Source organism: Balearica regulorum, unplaced genomic scaffold (genome assembly GCF_011004875.1).
Source record: "Balearica regulorum gibbericeps isolate bBalReg1 unplaced genomic scaffold, bBalReg1.pri S41, whole genome shotgun sequence".
Lineage (NCBI taxonomy): Eukaryota > Metazoa > Chordata > Aves > Gruiformes > Gruidae > Balearica > Balearica regulorum.
Genome location: NW_022679031.1, coordinates 203,506 through 217,091, shown reverse-complemented (window position 1 = coordinate 217,091; position 13,586 = coordinate 203,506). Strand labels below are relative to the sequence as shown.

General features: G+C 56.4%; 2 protein-coding genes across 4 annotated transcripts; both read right to left on the bottom strand.

Annotated features, from left to right (window-relative positions):
* Nucleotides 1-529: 529 nt before the first annotated feature.
* On the bottom strand, nt 530-7,745 carry LOC104635977 (solute carrier family 22 member 6-like). Its single transcript, XM_075741473.1, has 11 exons — nt 7,645-7,745; nt 4,985-5,401; nt 4,805-4,908; nt 4,200-4,354; nt 3,633-3,801; nt 3,304-3,427; nt 2,658-2,767; nt 2,303-2,517; nt 1,777-1,885; nt 1,164-1,367; nt 530-735 (listed from the first exon to the last, which is right to left on the bottom strand). The coding sequence occupies exons 2-11, from the start codon at nt 5,360-5,362 to the stop codon at nt 666-668; spliced, it is 1,638 nt and encodes a 545-aa protein (XP_075597588.1). The 5' UTR covers nt 5,363-5,401; nt 7,645-7,745; the 3' UTR covers nt 530-665.
* Nucleotides 7,746-8,476: 731 nt separating this feature from the next.
* Nucleotides 8,477-13,008, bottom strand: LOC104635978 (solute carrier family 22 member 6-A-like). Of its 3 annotated transcripts, none has more exons than XM_010302995.2 (10): nt 12,470-13,008; nt 11,861-11,964; nt 11,590-11,744; nt 11,341-11,509; nt 10,956-11,079; nt 10,365-10,480; nt 9,870-10,084; nt 9,511-9,619; nt 9,219-9,422; nt 8,477-8,835 (listed from the first exon to the last, which is right to left on the bottom strand). In XM_010302995.2, exons 1-10 carry the CDS (start codon nt 12,833-12,835, stop codon nt 8,778-8,780), a joined length of 1,620 nt encoding a protein of 539 aa, XP_010301297.2. In that variant the 5' UTR covers nt 12,836-13,008; the 3' UTR covers nt 8,477-8,777. The 3 variants fall into 3 exon arrangements, with proteins under 3 accessions (XP_010301297.2, XP_075597564.1, XP_075597565.1); XM_075741449.1 differs by having other exon boundaries at nt 11,341-11,512; nt 12,470-12,964; XM_075741450.1 differs by lacking the exon at nt 9,219-9,422 and having other exon boundaries at nt 9,536-9,619; nt 11,341-11,512; nt 12,470-12,964.
* Between the last annotated feature and the right edge of the window lie 578 nt (nt 13,009-13,586).

Sequence of the window (13,586 nt, the reverse complement as noted above, 5' to 3'; positions counted from 1 at the left end):
GGCGTTTTGGGGAAAAAATGGAGGGATTGGGGGGTTTGGGGCACTGGTACGTTGGGGTACCTGGGTTTGGGGTAAAAAACCAGATATTTAGGGCTTGGATGTGGCTTCTCTGAGGGCTGATAGTGGGGTTGTGCTGCTTTGTTCTTTGGGGTAAATCAACCCAATTTAGGTACTTGGATGTGGCTTCCCTGAGGGCTGCTATTGAGGTTGTGCTACCCCGGGGGGTTATTTTGGGGTAAAATCCTCCCCATTAGGGGGGTTTTGCCACCCACCGGCCCCGACTTGACGTGAGAATTAATCCCTTTGCAGATTTACTTTGCAGCTAAATCACCCGAATTGGGGCAAAGGCCGGAACTCGAGAGCCAGGACCCGGGCGTCTGGGTAACGTATAGGGGACGTTAATCCTCGTTAGTCTCGTTTAGGGGGGGATGGGGGTCCCCAAATGCCTGGGTTCCCTGGGGGGTGGTCACGGGGACCCCCGGATGCCCAGTTCCCTGGTCAGGCAGCGGTTGATATCGAACACCCGACGTTGCGATAAGGTTTTATTGGGGTTAAATAAATAGCACCCAGGTGGGGGGTATCGACCGTGGGGTGGGGACACCTGTCACCCTGTCCCCTGGCCCAGCAGGACCCAGGTGTCTCCGATGGCCGTCCTCTTCCCCCCTTCAGACACCGTCCTTGGTCTTGGTGGTACTCAGGGGGACAGTGACCTCCTCGTCCTTGAGGTGACCTGCTCTGTGGCCATGCCCGGGGAAGAGAAACCCCCAAACCTTCATTTCTCCCCCAAAGCCTTCGTCCCTTCCTGTCGTGGTTTAGCCACTGAAACCAGGACACTTCCCAACCCGAAAACTTTCAGGGTTTCTCCCCAAAACGTTCGTCCCTTCCCACCCCCGAAACCTTCAATGTTTCTCCCCCAAAACCTTCAACCTTTTTCCCCCAAAACCTTCGTTCCTTCCCAAACCCCAAACCTTCAACCTTTCTCCCCAAAACCTTCATCCCTTCTCACCCCAAAACCTTCTGGGTTCCTCCCAAGAAATTCTGCCCTAATACAGGGATTTCCCCCTCCTTGTGCCCACCATGAGAGCATCATGGAGAAAAAGGGGATCTGGTGGGGCCGGGGTCCCTCGGTGTGGCCAAGGCCACCTCACTGGGGTGCCCCTCACCGTCTCTCAACGTCCTTGACGGTCTCGGGCAGGGGCACGTTGCGAGTCTCGGGCAGGAAGCAGGTGGCGATGGCTGAGATGATGGGGGCAGCCCCGTAGATGATGAGGGGCAGCACTGGGGTCACGTCAGCTGCCATGCGCACCAGCGGGGCCACCATGCTCCCAACGCGGGCCATGGTGCCCCCCAGGCCCATCCCCGTCTGCCTGTGCCAGGGAAGGAGGGTGGGTGGATGGATAGAGGAGTTGGTGGACAGGAGGGGTTGGTGGTGGTTGGATGGATGGAGTGGTTAAGGGATGGATGGAGAGCTGGTTGGATGGAGAGCTTGAGCAATGGATGAAGAGGTGGATGGAGGGGTTGGGTTGATGGATGGAAGAGTTGATAGTGGTTGGATGGAGGGGTTGATGGATGGATGGAGAGGTTGAGGGATGGACGGATGGATGGGTTGGTTGGTTGGTGCATGGACTGATGTTTACGGGGATGGATGAGTGTTTGGGTGGATGGGTGGGCTGGTTGATGGATGGGCCAATGGGTGGGTGGGTTTGATGGATGGACTCGATGAGTGGATGGATGGAGGGAGGGGGCCAGCAACCCCTGTGGGTGACAACCACCCACCTGATGACGGTGGGGAAGAGCTCTCCGGAGAAGATGTAGGCACAGTTGAAGGAGGCGGCCAATGAACCCTTCCCAATCACTGCGAAGGCCATGCGCAGCATCTGCAGTTCTGGGGACAGCAAGGGGAGGTCTCGTGCCTTCAACCCCCAACACTCCTCAATGTCACACCAATGGTCCTTCCCTCCAACCTCTTCCTCCACCCCCAAATGACCCTTCATCCCTCCATCCTTCAACCTTCATTGCTGCCCCCCCAACATCCCGCACCTCTCCCATCTCTGTTCCACCTCCTTCCCTCAATCCCTCCAATTTCCACCCATCCTTCCACCCTCTGTCCCTCCATGCCATCATCCTCTAACCTCCATCCCTCCATCTTTCCACCCTCTGTCCTTCCAACTTCTCACTCTACCCCTCCACCTCTTCTTCCACCCCACTGTCCTCCATCTCTCCATCTCTCCATCCCATTGTCCTCCATCCCGTTGCCCTCCATCTCTCCATCCCGTTGTCCTCCATCCATCCCGACGCCCACCCATTGGCACAATGATGTTAGCGAGGATGCAGATGCCAGCGAGTGCCAAGGAGCCACCCTGGGCCACCCGCCGTCCCACGCAGCTGATGGCCAGCACCGAGGCCAGCTTGGCCGGGATGTCCACAGCCCCAAAAACCAGCTGGCTCAGGTAGATGTCCACTCCGAAGCCCTGCAGATCCATGGCCAACCCATAGTAGGCGAAGCTGGTGGAGAACCTGCCCCCAAAGCCCAACGTTTCAACACAAAACCCACCAGACATGACCAAGCAGGGACCAAAAAAAAGTGAATTTTGGCCCTCAAAAGGTGGGGGTTGCCCAGAAAAGTGGGGGTTTGACCCCAAACCAGCCCCACTTGCCAGACGAAGGCGACTCCGCAGGAGACTGTCCTCATACCGGGGGTGCGGACCAGGGCGGCCAAGGCCCCTCCTGGCAGCGGCGGCTCTTGGCGCATCAACGTCCGCAGCGCCTGCGAGAAGGGGGATCTGGGGAAATCTCGGAGGGATCTCGGAAGGATCCAGGGGATGGGAAGGATCTTGGAGGGACAACAGGGACCTGGGTGGAGCTAAGGGAGTTGGCCGTGTCTAGAAGAGGTAGTGGGGTATCTCGGGAGGGATCCAGGTGGGATCAGAGGGATTTTTGGAGGGATACGAAGGGTCTGGGGGGAGAATCCACGTGATTTGGAGGGATCCGGGGGGATCTAGGTGGGATTGGAGGGGTCTCGGGCAAGAGGGATCCAAGTGATCTGAAGGGATTGGGATGGGGGAGAGATCTAGGAGGGACACTGAAGGTCTGGAGTGGACATCCAGGTGATCAGGAGGATCTAGAGGAGGTCAGAAGTATCCAGGAGGGATCAAGGGGAAACGGGGGGATCTAAGGGAGAATGAGGGGGTTCTGGAAGGATTTTGAGGGATCTAGTGAGATCTGGGGAAATTGGGATGATTGAGGGGGAGTCTAGGGTGTAGATCAAGGGGATTTGGGGGGGATCTGGAGGAGCCCCATCACCTCTTCGCTGAGCTTGTCCCCTTCGTCCTTCCTCCTGTTGATACGGGCGACTTTGCGGAGCCCCTTGATGGCCAGGTCGGGTCTCCCCGAAATCACCTGCCACCGGGCTGACTCCACAAACAGCCTGGTTGGGGGACAACAAAGAGGAGTTATGGGGGACCCAGGTGTCTGGAGGGGGGTCCCTGTTCCCACCCTGCACCTCCCACCACCCGTGGAGGACCCTAGGGACCCCCAAAACCCCAACCACCACCTCCTTTTGCCCCCCTAATCCAGGAGGATGTGGGTGGGCGGCCCCCGCCCCTTCCCCCGGGTGCCTCGATTCCTCGTACCAGGAGTAGAGGAAGAAGAGGAAGAAGGGGAGGGAGACGACGAGCTGGAGCCAGCGCCAGTGAGGGAGGCCGAAGGCCACGGCTGCCAGCACGAACTGCCCCAAGGTGTAGCAGTAGCCGTTGATGGTGCCCACCACGGCGCGCGCTTCCGTCGGGATCCACTCCATGCCTGCAGGCAACCATCAGCGCACAGATGGGGGGGTCTATCCTATGGGGTAGGACCAAACTGGGATATTTGGGGCCCTCCCATGGGTCAACGGCGGTAGGGTTGGTGCCTGGGTCCCTCCCATGGGTCAACGGTGGTAGGGTTGGTGCCTGGGTCCCTCCCAAGGGTCAACGGTGGTAGGGTTGGTGCCTGGGTCCCTCCCATGGGTCAACGGCGGTAGGGTTGGTGCCTGGGTCCCTCCCGAGGGTCAACGGTGGTAGGGTTGGTGCCTGGGTCCCTCCCATGGGCCAACGGTGGTAGGGTTGGTGCCTGGGTCCCTCCCGAGGGTCAATGGCGGTAGGGTCGGTGCCTGGGTCCCTCCCATGGGATTGGGGTGGGGGTCCCCAGGGTCCCCAGCTCACAGAGGGAGGCGGAGTTGAGGGAGATACCAGCCATGGCCAGGCCCACCAGGAAGCGGCAGAGACAGTAGACGATGAAGGTGGGGGCAGCTGCGGTGCCGGCTCCCGTCACCCCCAGCTGCAGGTAGCACCAGGTCAGCAGCGCCCGGCGCCCAAACCTGCTGGGACACGGCGCTGGGGGTACTGGGATGGGGGACATGGGGCACTGGGGGCACTGGGATGCTGATATGGGGCAATGGGACAGGGGTACGAGGCGCTGAGGGTGCTGGGATGGGTGATATGGGGTGCTGGAGATGCTGGGACAGGGGACATGGGGTGCTGGGGGCACTGGGATGGGGTGGTGGTGTGGTGGGGGCACTGGGATGGGGACATGGGTGTTGGGATGAGGGGGATATGGGGTGCTGGGAATTCTGGGACAGGCACATGGGGGCACTGGGATGGGGACACAAGGCATTTGGAACACTGGGACGGGGAATATGGGAATACTGGGGTGAGTGACTTGGGGACACTGGGACACCAGGGACCAGAGGGAAGGGAGGACATCCCTGTGCATACCCTTCCCACTTCCTCCCAGTTCCTCCCAGTACAACTCTGGGGTGTCTACGCACTTGTCGGAGAGGACCCCAAAGAGGCCAGAGCCCAGGAGGATCCCGGCCATGTAGATGGATTGGGCCACCTGCCTCAATGTCTTGGACTCGCACACCAGGTCCCACTGCCACCAGGAGAGGACATGGGGGTCAAGCTGGGTCCCCTCTGCCACCCGGGGGGGACTGTGGGACACCCCTCACCTCAGTAACGATGGTGTGAGCAAAGACACCATCATGGTAGGTCCAGCCATCGTGGCAAGGCTCAGTGGCTGCCCCGTTGGCCGTATCGTTGACCGTGCTGTTGACCTCCAGGAGGTGCCACTGGGGTTCCACATAGCGTCGGCAGCGCTGGGGACGGTGGTGGCCGTCAGAGGGGATGGAGATGAGGAGTGGCACATCCCCGGCACTGTCATTGGCCACAGGCCGAGGCCGGCAGTGGTGCTCAGGGACACCGGCGGTAAAATTCTGCAGAAGGTTGTGGCTGGCCAGCATCAGCAACGGAATGGCCAGGGCGGCCACGTAGGTCACCTGGAAACGTCCCATCCCGCCCAGGCGGGCCAGCAGCTCCACGAAGGTCATGGTGGGATAAGGAATGGAGCTGGGGGAGGTCCAGGTCAGCTGGAGGGTGGGAGGATGAGGAGAAGTTGAAGGATGGGCCAAGGGATGGGCTAGGAAGGGCCAAGGGATGATTTGGAGGAAGGGGTGAGGGATCGATCAAAGGATGGGTCAAGGGGTGGTTTGGATGGTCACTTAATGGGTAGATCCAAGGGGTGGATGAGGAAGGGCCAAGGGGTAGTTTGGACGGTCAGTGAATGGATGGATCCAATGATGGGCCAAGGGATGACCGAGGAACAGCCAAGGAAGGGCCCAGTGGTGGTTTGGAGGAAGGGGTGAGGGACAGCTGGAGGGACAGGCCAAGGGATGGCCAAGGGATACAGTAGAGGAAGGACCAAGGAGCAGCCAAGGGGAGGGCTGGAGGATGGTGGAGGGACGAGATCAGGATTGGCCGAGGGACAGGGCTGGGGACGACTGAGGGGTGGTGGGACCAAGCCCAGGAGAGGTGGAGGAAGAGCTGAGGATGAGGGAGGGACCAACGGCCAGACCGAGGGAGGGACGGAAAGGTCAAGGGAGGGACTGAGGGACAGATTGAGGAAGGAATCAAGGACCTTCTGTCTATCATCTGCTAATGAATCTATTAATCTATCAATCAGTCTATTTATTGGTCTATCAATAGGTCTATTGATCTATTGATTGATTGATCTATTGGTCTGTCTATAGGTCCATCAGTTGATCTGTCCATCAGTCCATCAATCTACTGATCTGTCAGTCTTGCTGTTGATCTAGTGATCTGTTGGTTGCACTATTGATCTGTCGGTGCCTTTATCAATTGATCAATCTGTCAATTGCGCTATCGATCTATCAGTATCGCTATCAATCTATTGGTCTCTATTGATCTATTGGGGGGTCTGTTGATCTATCGATCTATCAATCAAATTGATCAATCTGCCTATCAGTCTATCAATCTCTGATCTATCAATCACTGATTATTTATTTCTTGCTATCAGCTCTGCCCCTCACTGCTCTCCCTCCTCCTCCTTCCTCCCCCTGCCTTATTGATTGATCGATCAATTGATCAATCCATCCTCTCCCCCTTCTGTCCTACCAATCTTTCAATAGCTTCATCCCGCCAACGATCCCTCACGATCAACCCATCCCTACCTGCTGTTTTGCTCCTCTTCCTCTCGCTGACGCTCTCTCGGTCTCCGACTCAGTCTCTCCAGCCACCCGCTGTCCGTCCCTCTGTCCCTCCCTCCCTCTGCCACGCCCACTCACTCTTTCTCCAGCCACCCTTCACCCCCCTCGGTGAATCAATCGATCAATGGATCAATGGATTTCTCTGTTGTCCATCCCAACCATCATCCAGCTGATGGATCTATCTGCCTGTCCCTCTGCCCATCTATTGACTCCTCACCCTATCACTTAATTGATTTATCTGCTGGTCGATCGATCTATGGGTCTATAGATCAATCTATTGATCTCCCCCTCTCTACTGATCAATCTAGAGGACTCCCTGTCAATCAATCCAGTGAGCTTTTTCTCTATTGATAAATTATTGATCTTTGGAGCTCTATTATCTATAATGTGCTGATCATAAATTAGTCCATAATCTCTCCCTTTATTAATTTATTGGTCTATATGTTTCTGTTGATCAATCTGTTTTTCTACAGCATCTCTATTGATCCATCCGATGGTTCATGTATCTCTATTACCGATAAACTGATCTATAATCTATTCATTGATCAATCTATTGGTCTGTATTTTTCTACCGATGAATCTCTTGAACCGTGATCCACCGATCAATCTAACGATCTGTCTCTTTGTTGATCAATCTATTGAACTACTGACCAATTTATTGATTTGTAATCTTTCTACTGATCAATGTATCAACCTTAATCTCTCTATTGACCAGTCTATCAGCCTATAATCTTTATATTGATTGATCTATTGACCTTTAATCTGTCTATTGATTGAGCTATTGGTCTCTCTCAATTCATCAACCTATCGACCTATAATGTAGTGATCAATATAGTGATCTTTATCTATCTGGTCTATCGGTCTCTATTGATCATTCTATTGATCTTAAATCTCATTACTGATCAATCTTTTGGCGTATAATCTTTCTATTGACCCATGTACTGATCTTAATCTCTCTGTTGATCAATCTCTTGACCTATAATCTTTCTATTGATCAGTCTTTCTCTCTATTGATCAACCTATTGAGCTTTAATCTCTCTCTTGACCACTCCATTGGCCTCTCGCTCTCCTGATCAACGCATTGATCTCTTTATCGATCCACTCACCTGTCCGTTGCTCCGACCTCTCCCAGCAACAAATCCCGCTCCCCGGAGCTACCACCCCTCAGCCCCGTGGCTGCCCATGGCCACGGCCCTGTCCCTGCCCCCGTCCTTGTCTCTGCTCATATTTAAAGCCACCCCCTGGTCCCGGTTAACGTTTGACGCTGCTGGGACCGGATCCTGCTATGGGTCAGAGGAGACAACCGTTGGGCAGAAATACCAGTGCCGGCCACGGCAGTCCCCAACCAGGGATGCCCAATGGCTACCCGGGGCCATCCCATCCTCTCCATCCTCTTCCTCGCTGAGGAAGCCCCCAGGTTCATGTGGTTGGGGACCCCAACCCGCTGGCTCCCCCCAGCTTGTTTTCACCATCGATGGTGGATGATTCATGGGACAAAGTTCCCAGGGGCCTTGAACCGAATCCCTGGGAGCCCCTTGGACCCCGGGCAGGAGGGCAGTGGTAGGCAGCGGAACGTAGGCAGGACAGGGCAGCGACCAGGAGACTTGCGGGGGGTGACTTGGGGTGGGGGAAGTAGAATGCCTGGGTCCTCACTGGCTGGAGCAGAGGGTGCGTTGGGTGGTTGGATGCTTGGGTCCTCCCTGAGCTCTTGAGTGTGACTCTTCCTGCCTCGCAGCCCTGGCTGCAGGCAGAGGGGAGGGTGGAGGGAGGGGGGGACACGCGATGCTGAGGCCACAGCACCCCACTGGGTCCCATATTTGCCTTTGGGGCGGGACGGTCAGGCTTGCGCGGGACCCCCCGTGGCCGTGGGAAAACAACCCCCTCCACCACCACCACCACCACCACTCCCGCCCTCCCCACCGGCCGTGTTTCACACAATTTTTGTTTTTATTGTTTTTATTCCAACACCCAAAAAAAAAAAAATCCAACAACAAAACCATCCTGTGAAGCGGCAGTTTGGGGTGGGGGGACACACTGTTATGGAGAAGAGGATGCCAGTGTCCCCTCCTTGCCATGACAAGAGGGTGGCCATGGTCATCGTTGTCCCTTTCTTCTCGGCTTGCACCCACCCAAGGTCACTCCTGCTCTTTCATCCGTGGGGTACATTGATGTCTGGGGGCAGATTTTGGGGATTCCCCTGGAGCGGTCAGCACTAGCAGGGCCCCATGGAGCTGCTGGGCTAGGTGGGCTGAAGTGGGACCTGGAGATTTTGGGCTTCGTCCTTCTGGGGCTTGGTCCTGGGGTGAGAGCGAGGATGGGGTGCGGGTGTTTTTGGGGGGGCCAGGTGAGTATTCATGCTGCTGTTCCCCCTCCTTCCCCATTGACCTGTCCATCCGTCCATCCATCCCTCTTCATAGACATCCATCTGCCCATCCTTTCATCCATCCATTGCTGTACTGTTCTTCCTATCCATCCATCTGTCCATCCACCTATCTCTGTCCAATCCCATCCACTCCTGTCCATCAATCGCCATGCACACCCAATCCTCCATTCTTCCATCCATCCTTCCATCTCCATGTCCAACCTTCTTCCACCATTCCTCCCTGTGTCTGCCCATCCATCTGTCCCTTCCCACCATCCATCTGTCCCTCCCCTTGTCCTTCAGTCCCTCGAATCCCACCTGCCCTCCACCTCCTCCACAGTCTCAGGCAGTGCCATGTCCCGTGTCTCTGGCAGGAAGATGGCCACCAGCCCCGACACCACAGGGGCTGCCCCATAGATGATGAAGGGCAACGCAGGGAAGATCTCACCCACCATCTTCACCAAAGGGGCCGTAATGCTGCCCAAACGGGCCATGGTGTTGGCCAACCCCATGCCTGTCTGCCTGTGGGACACCGAGAGGCCTTGAGGGACCAGCCTGTGTGGTCACGGCCACCCCGTCACCTCCCGCAATCTCCACCTCCACTCCTTACCGAATAACGGTGGGGTAGAGCTCACCCGTGTAGAGGAAGACGCAGTTGAAGGACGCAGCCAAGCAACCCTTCCCAAAGACGGCCAGGGCGGTCCGGAGCATCCGCAGGTCTGTGGGGGTGAGGACAAGATATCTGGGACTCACTTTGGTGTCGCTACTTGGAATTGGGTTGAGTTGACAACGGGTGATGGAGAGAGGAGACCCCAAACACCAGGATTTCAGGCAAATCACCCATAAAAACCTAAAAATCACTCAGCCTGTGAGTTGTGTTAATGGGTTGAGCTTGTTTTGGCCCTCCTGGATTATGCCTTATGAGCTGGAGATGAAGGGGACACCACTGCCACCACCCCCAGCCCTCACCTCGTGGCACCAAGATGTTGGCCAAGATAGCCGAGCCGGCCAGGATAAGGGCAATGGACTGGGTGAAGCGTCGCCCCACGAAGGTGATGGTGAGGATGGAGACCAGCTTGGCTGGGAAGTCCACAGCCCCAAAGACGAGTTGGATCACGTAGATATTGAAGTCAAAGTTTTGCAGATCCATGGCCAGCCCATAGTAGGCGAAGCTGGTGGAGAACCTAGGCCAAGAAGAGGTGAAAGGGAGCAAATGTCACGGGTGGGGAGTTGTGGGGTGAGATGTGGGGGGGGGAGGGCACACACCATCCCCTGGCCTGTAGGATCCAGCCAGGAGATCTGTGTCCCTTCCTGGAGCACATGTGGGTCAAGAGACCTTTGTTGACCAAGTCCTACACCGTGACTCAGTTTCCCTTTCCAATAAGAACCCAGGTAAGGTGAGTGTTTGGGGATGGGTGGACAGATGGACAACCACCCACTGATGTCCTCCACTGCTGGGCATACCACACGAAGCAGAGACAACAAGAGATGCGGCGCAAGATGGGCGTCCGGACGAGGTCAAGCACCGTGTGGTGACTCTTGGATGAAGCCATCTCCTTCTGCATGTAGGACCTCAAGACCTAGAGGGAGAGGGGGGGCGGGGCTCTGGGGTGGGGACAGGGTGCTGCGGTCCCTCTTCTCACTGAGGAGGGCAGGGGTGGGAAGGAGCAGAGAGGGGAACCAGGATGGGGCTCGGAAGAGGTGTGGGGATTAAGCCCTGGGCAGGAAGGGTGGAGGGTGGGTGGGAGGAGGGATGGATGAACAGATGGATGGACAGATGGTCAGATGGATGGATATGAGGGATGGAAATGGTGGATGGATGGTTATAAAAGGGGCTGGATGGAGATGGAGGAGGTGGAGATGATGGAGGAGGTGGACATGATGGAGGAGGTGGAGATAGAGGCAATGAAGGGTTGTTAAAGGGGCTGGAAAGATGGGTGTAGGGGAGCCCCACTGTTGGCCCTCTACATGAGGGCCAGGAGAGTGGGGTCACTTCCCCCCACCCCTTATAAACCTCCCAGAGATGCCCCAGGGGACCCAGACAGAGCCTTTTACTTCTATGTCGAGCTTGTCCCCTTCCTCTTTCTTCCCATTTATCCTGGCCACTTTCTGGAGCTCCTTCAGAGCTTGGTGGGACTTCCCCACCATGACCAGCCAGCGAGCCGACTCGGTTAACCACCTGTGGAGGAGATGGGGACAGGATCCCAAGGATCATCCCACCATCCATCTGATCCTGTCACCAGTGATCTACCCCTCTGTCCCTCCATCCAACCCTCCATCCATCCTTGCACCTTCTACTCATCCGTCCATCCATCTTTGCACCCACATTTCCTTCTACCCATCCATCCCACTATCCCTCCATCCATCCACACCTCCATCTGTCCATCCCTGCGTCCATCCCTCCACCCACAACTCCATTTCTCCCCCTTCTCCTCCTCACCACGAGTAGAGGAAGAAGCAGAAGAAGGGCAGCGACACAGTGAGCTGCAGCCAACGCCAATCGGGGACGGCATAGGCGATCCCAGCCAGCAGGAACTGCCCAGTGGTGTAGCAGTAACCCATGAAGGTCCCCACGAGCGCTCGGGTGCGAGTGGGCATCCACTCCAAAGCTGCTGAGACACACAGAGACATGGAGCAGAACAGGAGGGTGCTCTGGGCCGGTATGATGGGGCTGGTGGTGGCCACGTACAGAGGGAGACACTGTTGAGGACGATGCCGGAGAAGGCCATGCCCGTGAGCAAGCGGAAGAGACAGTAGACAGTGAAAGTGGGGGCGAAGGAGGAGCACGTCCCCATGGTGCCCATCTGAAGGTAGCACCAGGTGAGCAGCGACCGGCGGCCAAACCTGGGCAGTAAGGAGGAGGAAGAGGAGAGGAAGAGGGGTTGAGGAGGAAAAGGGGGTGAGACAACCTTCATGATGCTGCCCCACCTGCCCACGGGGATGGGGTGTCCCCCCCTCACCTGTCTGAGAGACCCCCAAAGACGATGCCGCCCACCAAGACACCGGCCATGTAGAGTGACTGGGCCAACTGCTTCAGACCCCGGGAGCTGCACACCAGGTCCCACTGCCGAGGAACGAGGACATGGGCTGGGATGGAGATCAAGGGGCCGGGGGGGGGCCTCTGACCTCCTTCCTGTCCCCCAAAACTGACCATGGTGGCTGGTAGGGTTGATCCAACACAACAGCCAATGGATAGACAATGGAAACATCAAGAAGGTGCCAATATAGACTTGACTACCCTTCCCAGCATCCCCATGGTTGGAATCTCCTTCCTGGGGTCATCTGGCCCCTTTTTGACCCCCTTGTTGATGGTCACCAGCTCCCTCTCTCTCTCACACACACCCCCACACCCACACCCACACACACGCACACCCCCCCCCCTTGTCCTGAGCTCTCACGACATCAAGTGCCTCCACCAAGGGTTGAGTGGGGCAGATGCTCCAGTTGGAAGTTCAACGTCATGATGACGGTGGACCCCTTGCTGGTGCCTCAAGGTGGGAACCACACACAGAATTGGGTGAAATGTGTCACTGGCCCCAAATCCCACCCCACTGCCGCCACCATTCTACCTCAGTGATGATAGTGCTGGTGAAGATGCTGCGGTCATAGGTCCAACCATCGTGGCAAGGCTCTGTCTCCAGCCAGCTGCTGTTGGGAGCTGAGCCGTTGACCTCCAAAAGCCACCACTGTGGTGTCACGAAGCGCCGGCACTGCTCACCGCGGGGAACTGAGACCCTCAGCAAGTCCTGGGGGTCGAGGCCGGTGGCGTTGGCCTCCCAATGAAGCCGGCAGTGATGGTCACTGCTGGCGGCCGTGAAGTTCTGCAGAAGGTTGTGACTGGCCATCATGAGGATGGGAAAGGCCAGGAGGAGAACTGAGGCCACCTGGAAGCGTCCCATGCCCCCCACGTGCTCCAGGAGGCTGGCGAAAGCCATGATGCTACCGTGAGACCCCAGGAATGCCCTGCAGCCATGCACGCCCACCCCACACTCGCAGAACCCGAAAAAAGGATGGATTTCACCCCCCCCCCCAAAAAAAAAAAAAAGCTTCTTTTCCTCCTGCGATCTCCTTGCGCCACAAGTACCAGGGATGGTCTCCTATATAACCTGGCTAATGGCTGTTTTGGGTTAATGTTTGACATCTGTGGTGAGGGTTTTTTGGCGATTTTTTTTTTAAAGTATTATTTATTTATTTTATTTTTTTTTCCCAGCAGGAGAAGGCAAAAGTGCAAGCAAGGACAGTGCAAAGGTGTCCGGGGGCAGAGGCCACCAACTGCCCACAAAAGGCAGCCAAAGCCACTTCCCTGCCCCTCATTCTGGCAGTAAAACAGCCCCCAAAATGGGCCAAAACTGGAACAATATGGGGCAGAAAGAAAACAATGTTATTTTTTTATTATTATTATTTTTAAAAATATTTTTCCAGTGTTGCTTTTTTCGAGGGGAAAAGGCAACTTTTGGAGGGGGCCATCTGGGCCCAACCTACTTCATCCAGCTCATGGTGTAGCCGCAGGTGGCATCCCGGGGTGGGGGTGGGCAGTCTTCTCTTGGCTTGAGCCAACACATGGCTTTTGCCAGCCCCATTGGGTTAAATTTTAGTGATTTTTGTGGTTGAAAGAGGACCGAAAGGTGCTGACGGAGGTGGCCCTGCTTGGGTCAGCACATTCTCTGCCTGGGGAAGCCGAGGGTT

Coding starts and splice junctions, on each gene's coding strand:
- LOC104635977 (XM_075741473.1), bottom strand. CDS start 5,362: ATGACCTTCGTGGAGCTGCTGGCCCGCCTGGGCGGGATGGGACGTTTC. Junction 4,355..4,804: donor TTTGGGGTCCTCTCCGACAA/GTGCGTAGACAC, acceptor GTGTCCCAGCAG/GTTTGGGCGCCGGGCGCTGC. Junction 2,768..3,303: donor GGGACAAGCTCAGCGAAGAG/GTGATGGGGCTC, acceptor CCCTTCTCGCAG/GCGCTGCGGACGTTGATGCG.
- LOC104635978 (XM_075741449.1), bottom strand. CDS start 12,835: ATGGCTTTCGCCAGCCTCCTGGAGCACGTGGGGGGCATGGGACGCTTC. Junction 11,965..12,469: donor CCAGCACTATCATCACTGAG/GTAGAATGGTGG, acceptor GTTCCTCGGCAG/TGGGACCTGGTGTGCAGCTC. Junction 8,836..9,218: donor GTGGAGGAGGTGGAGGGCAG/GTGGGATTCGAG, acceptor CTCTCACCCCAG/GACCAAGCCCCAGAAGGACG.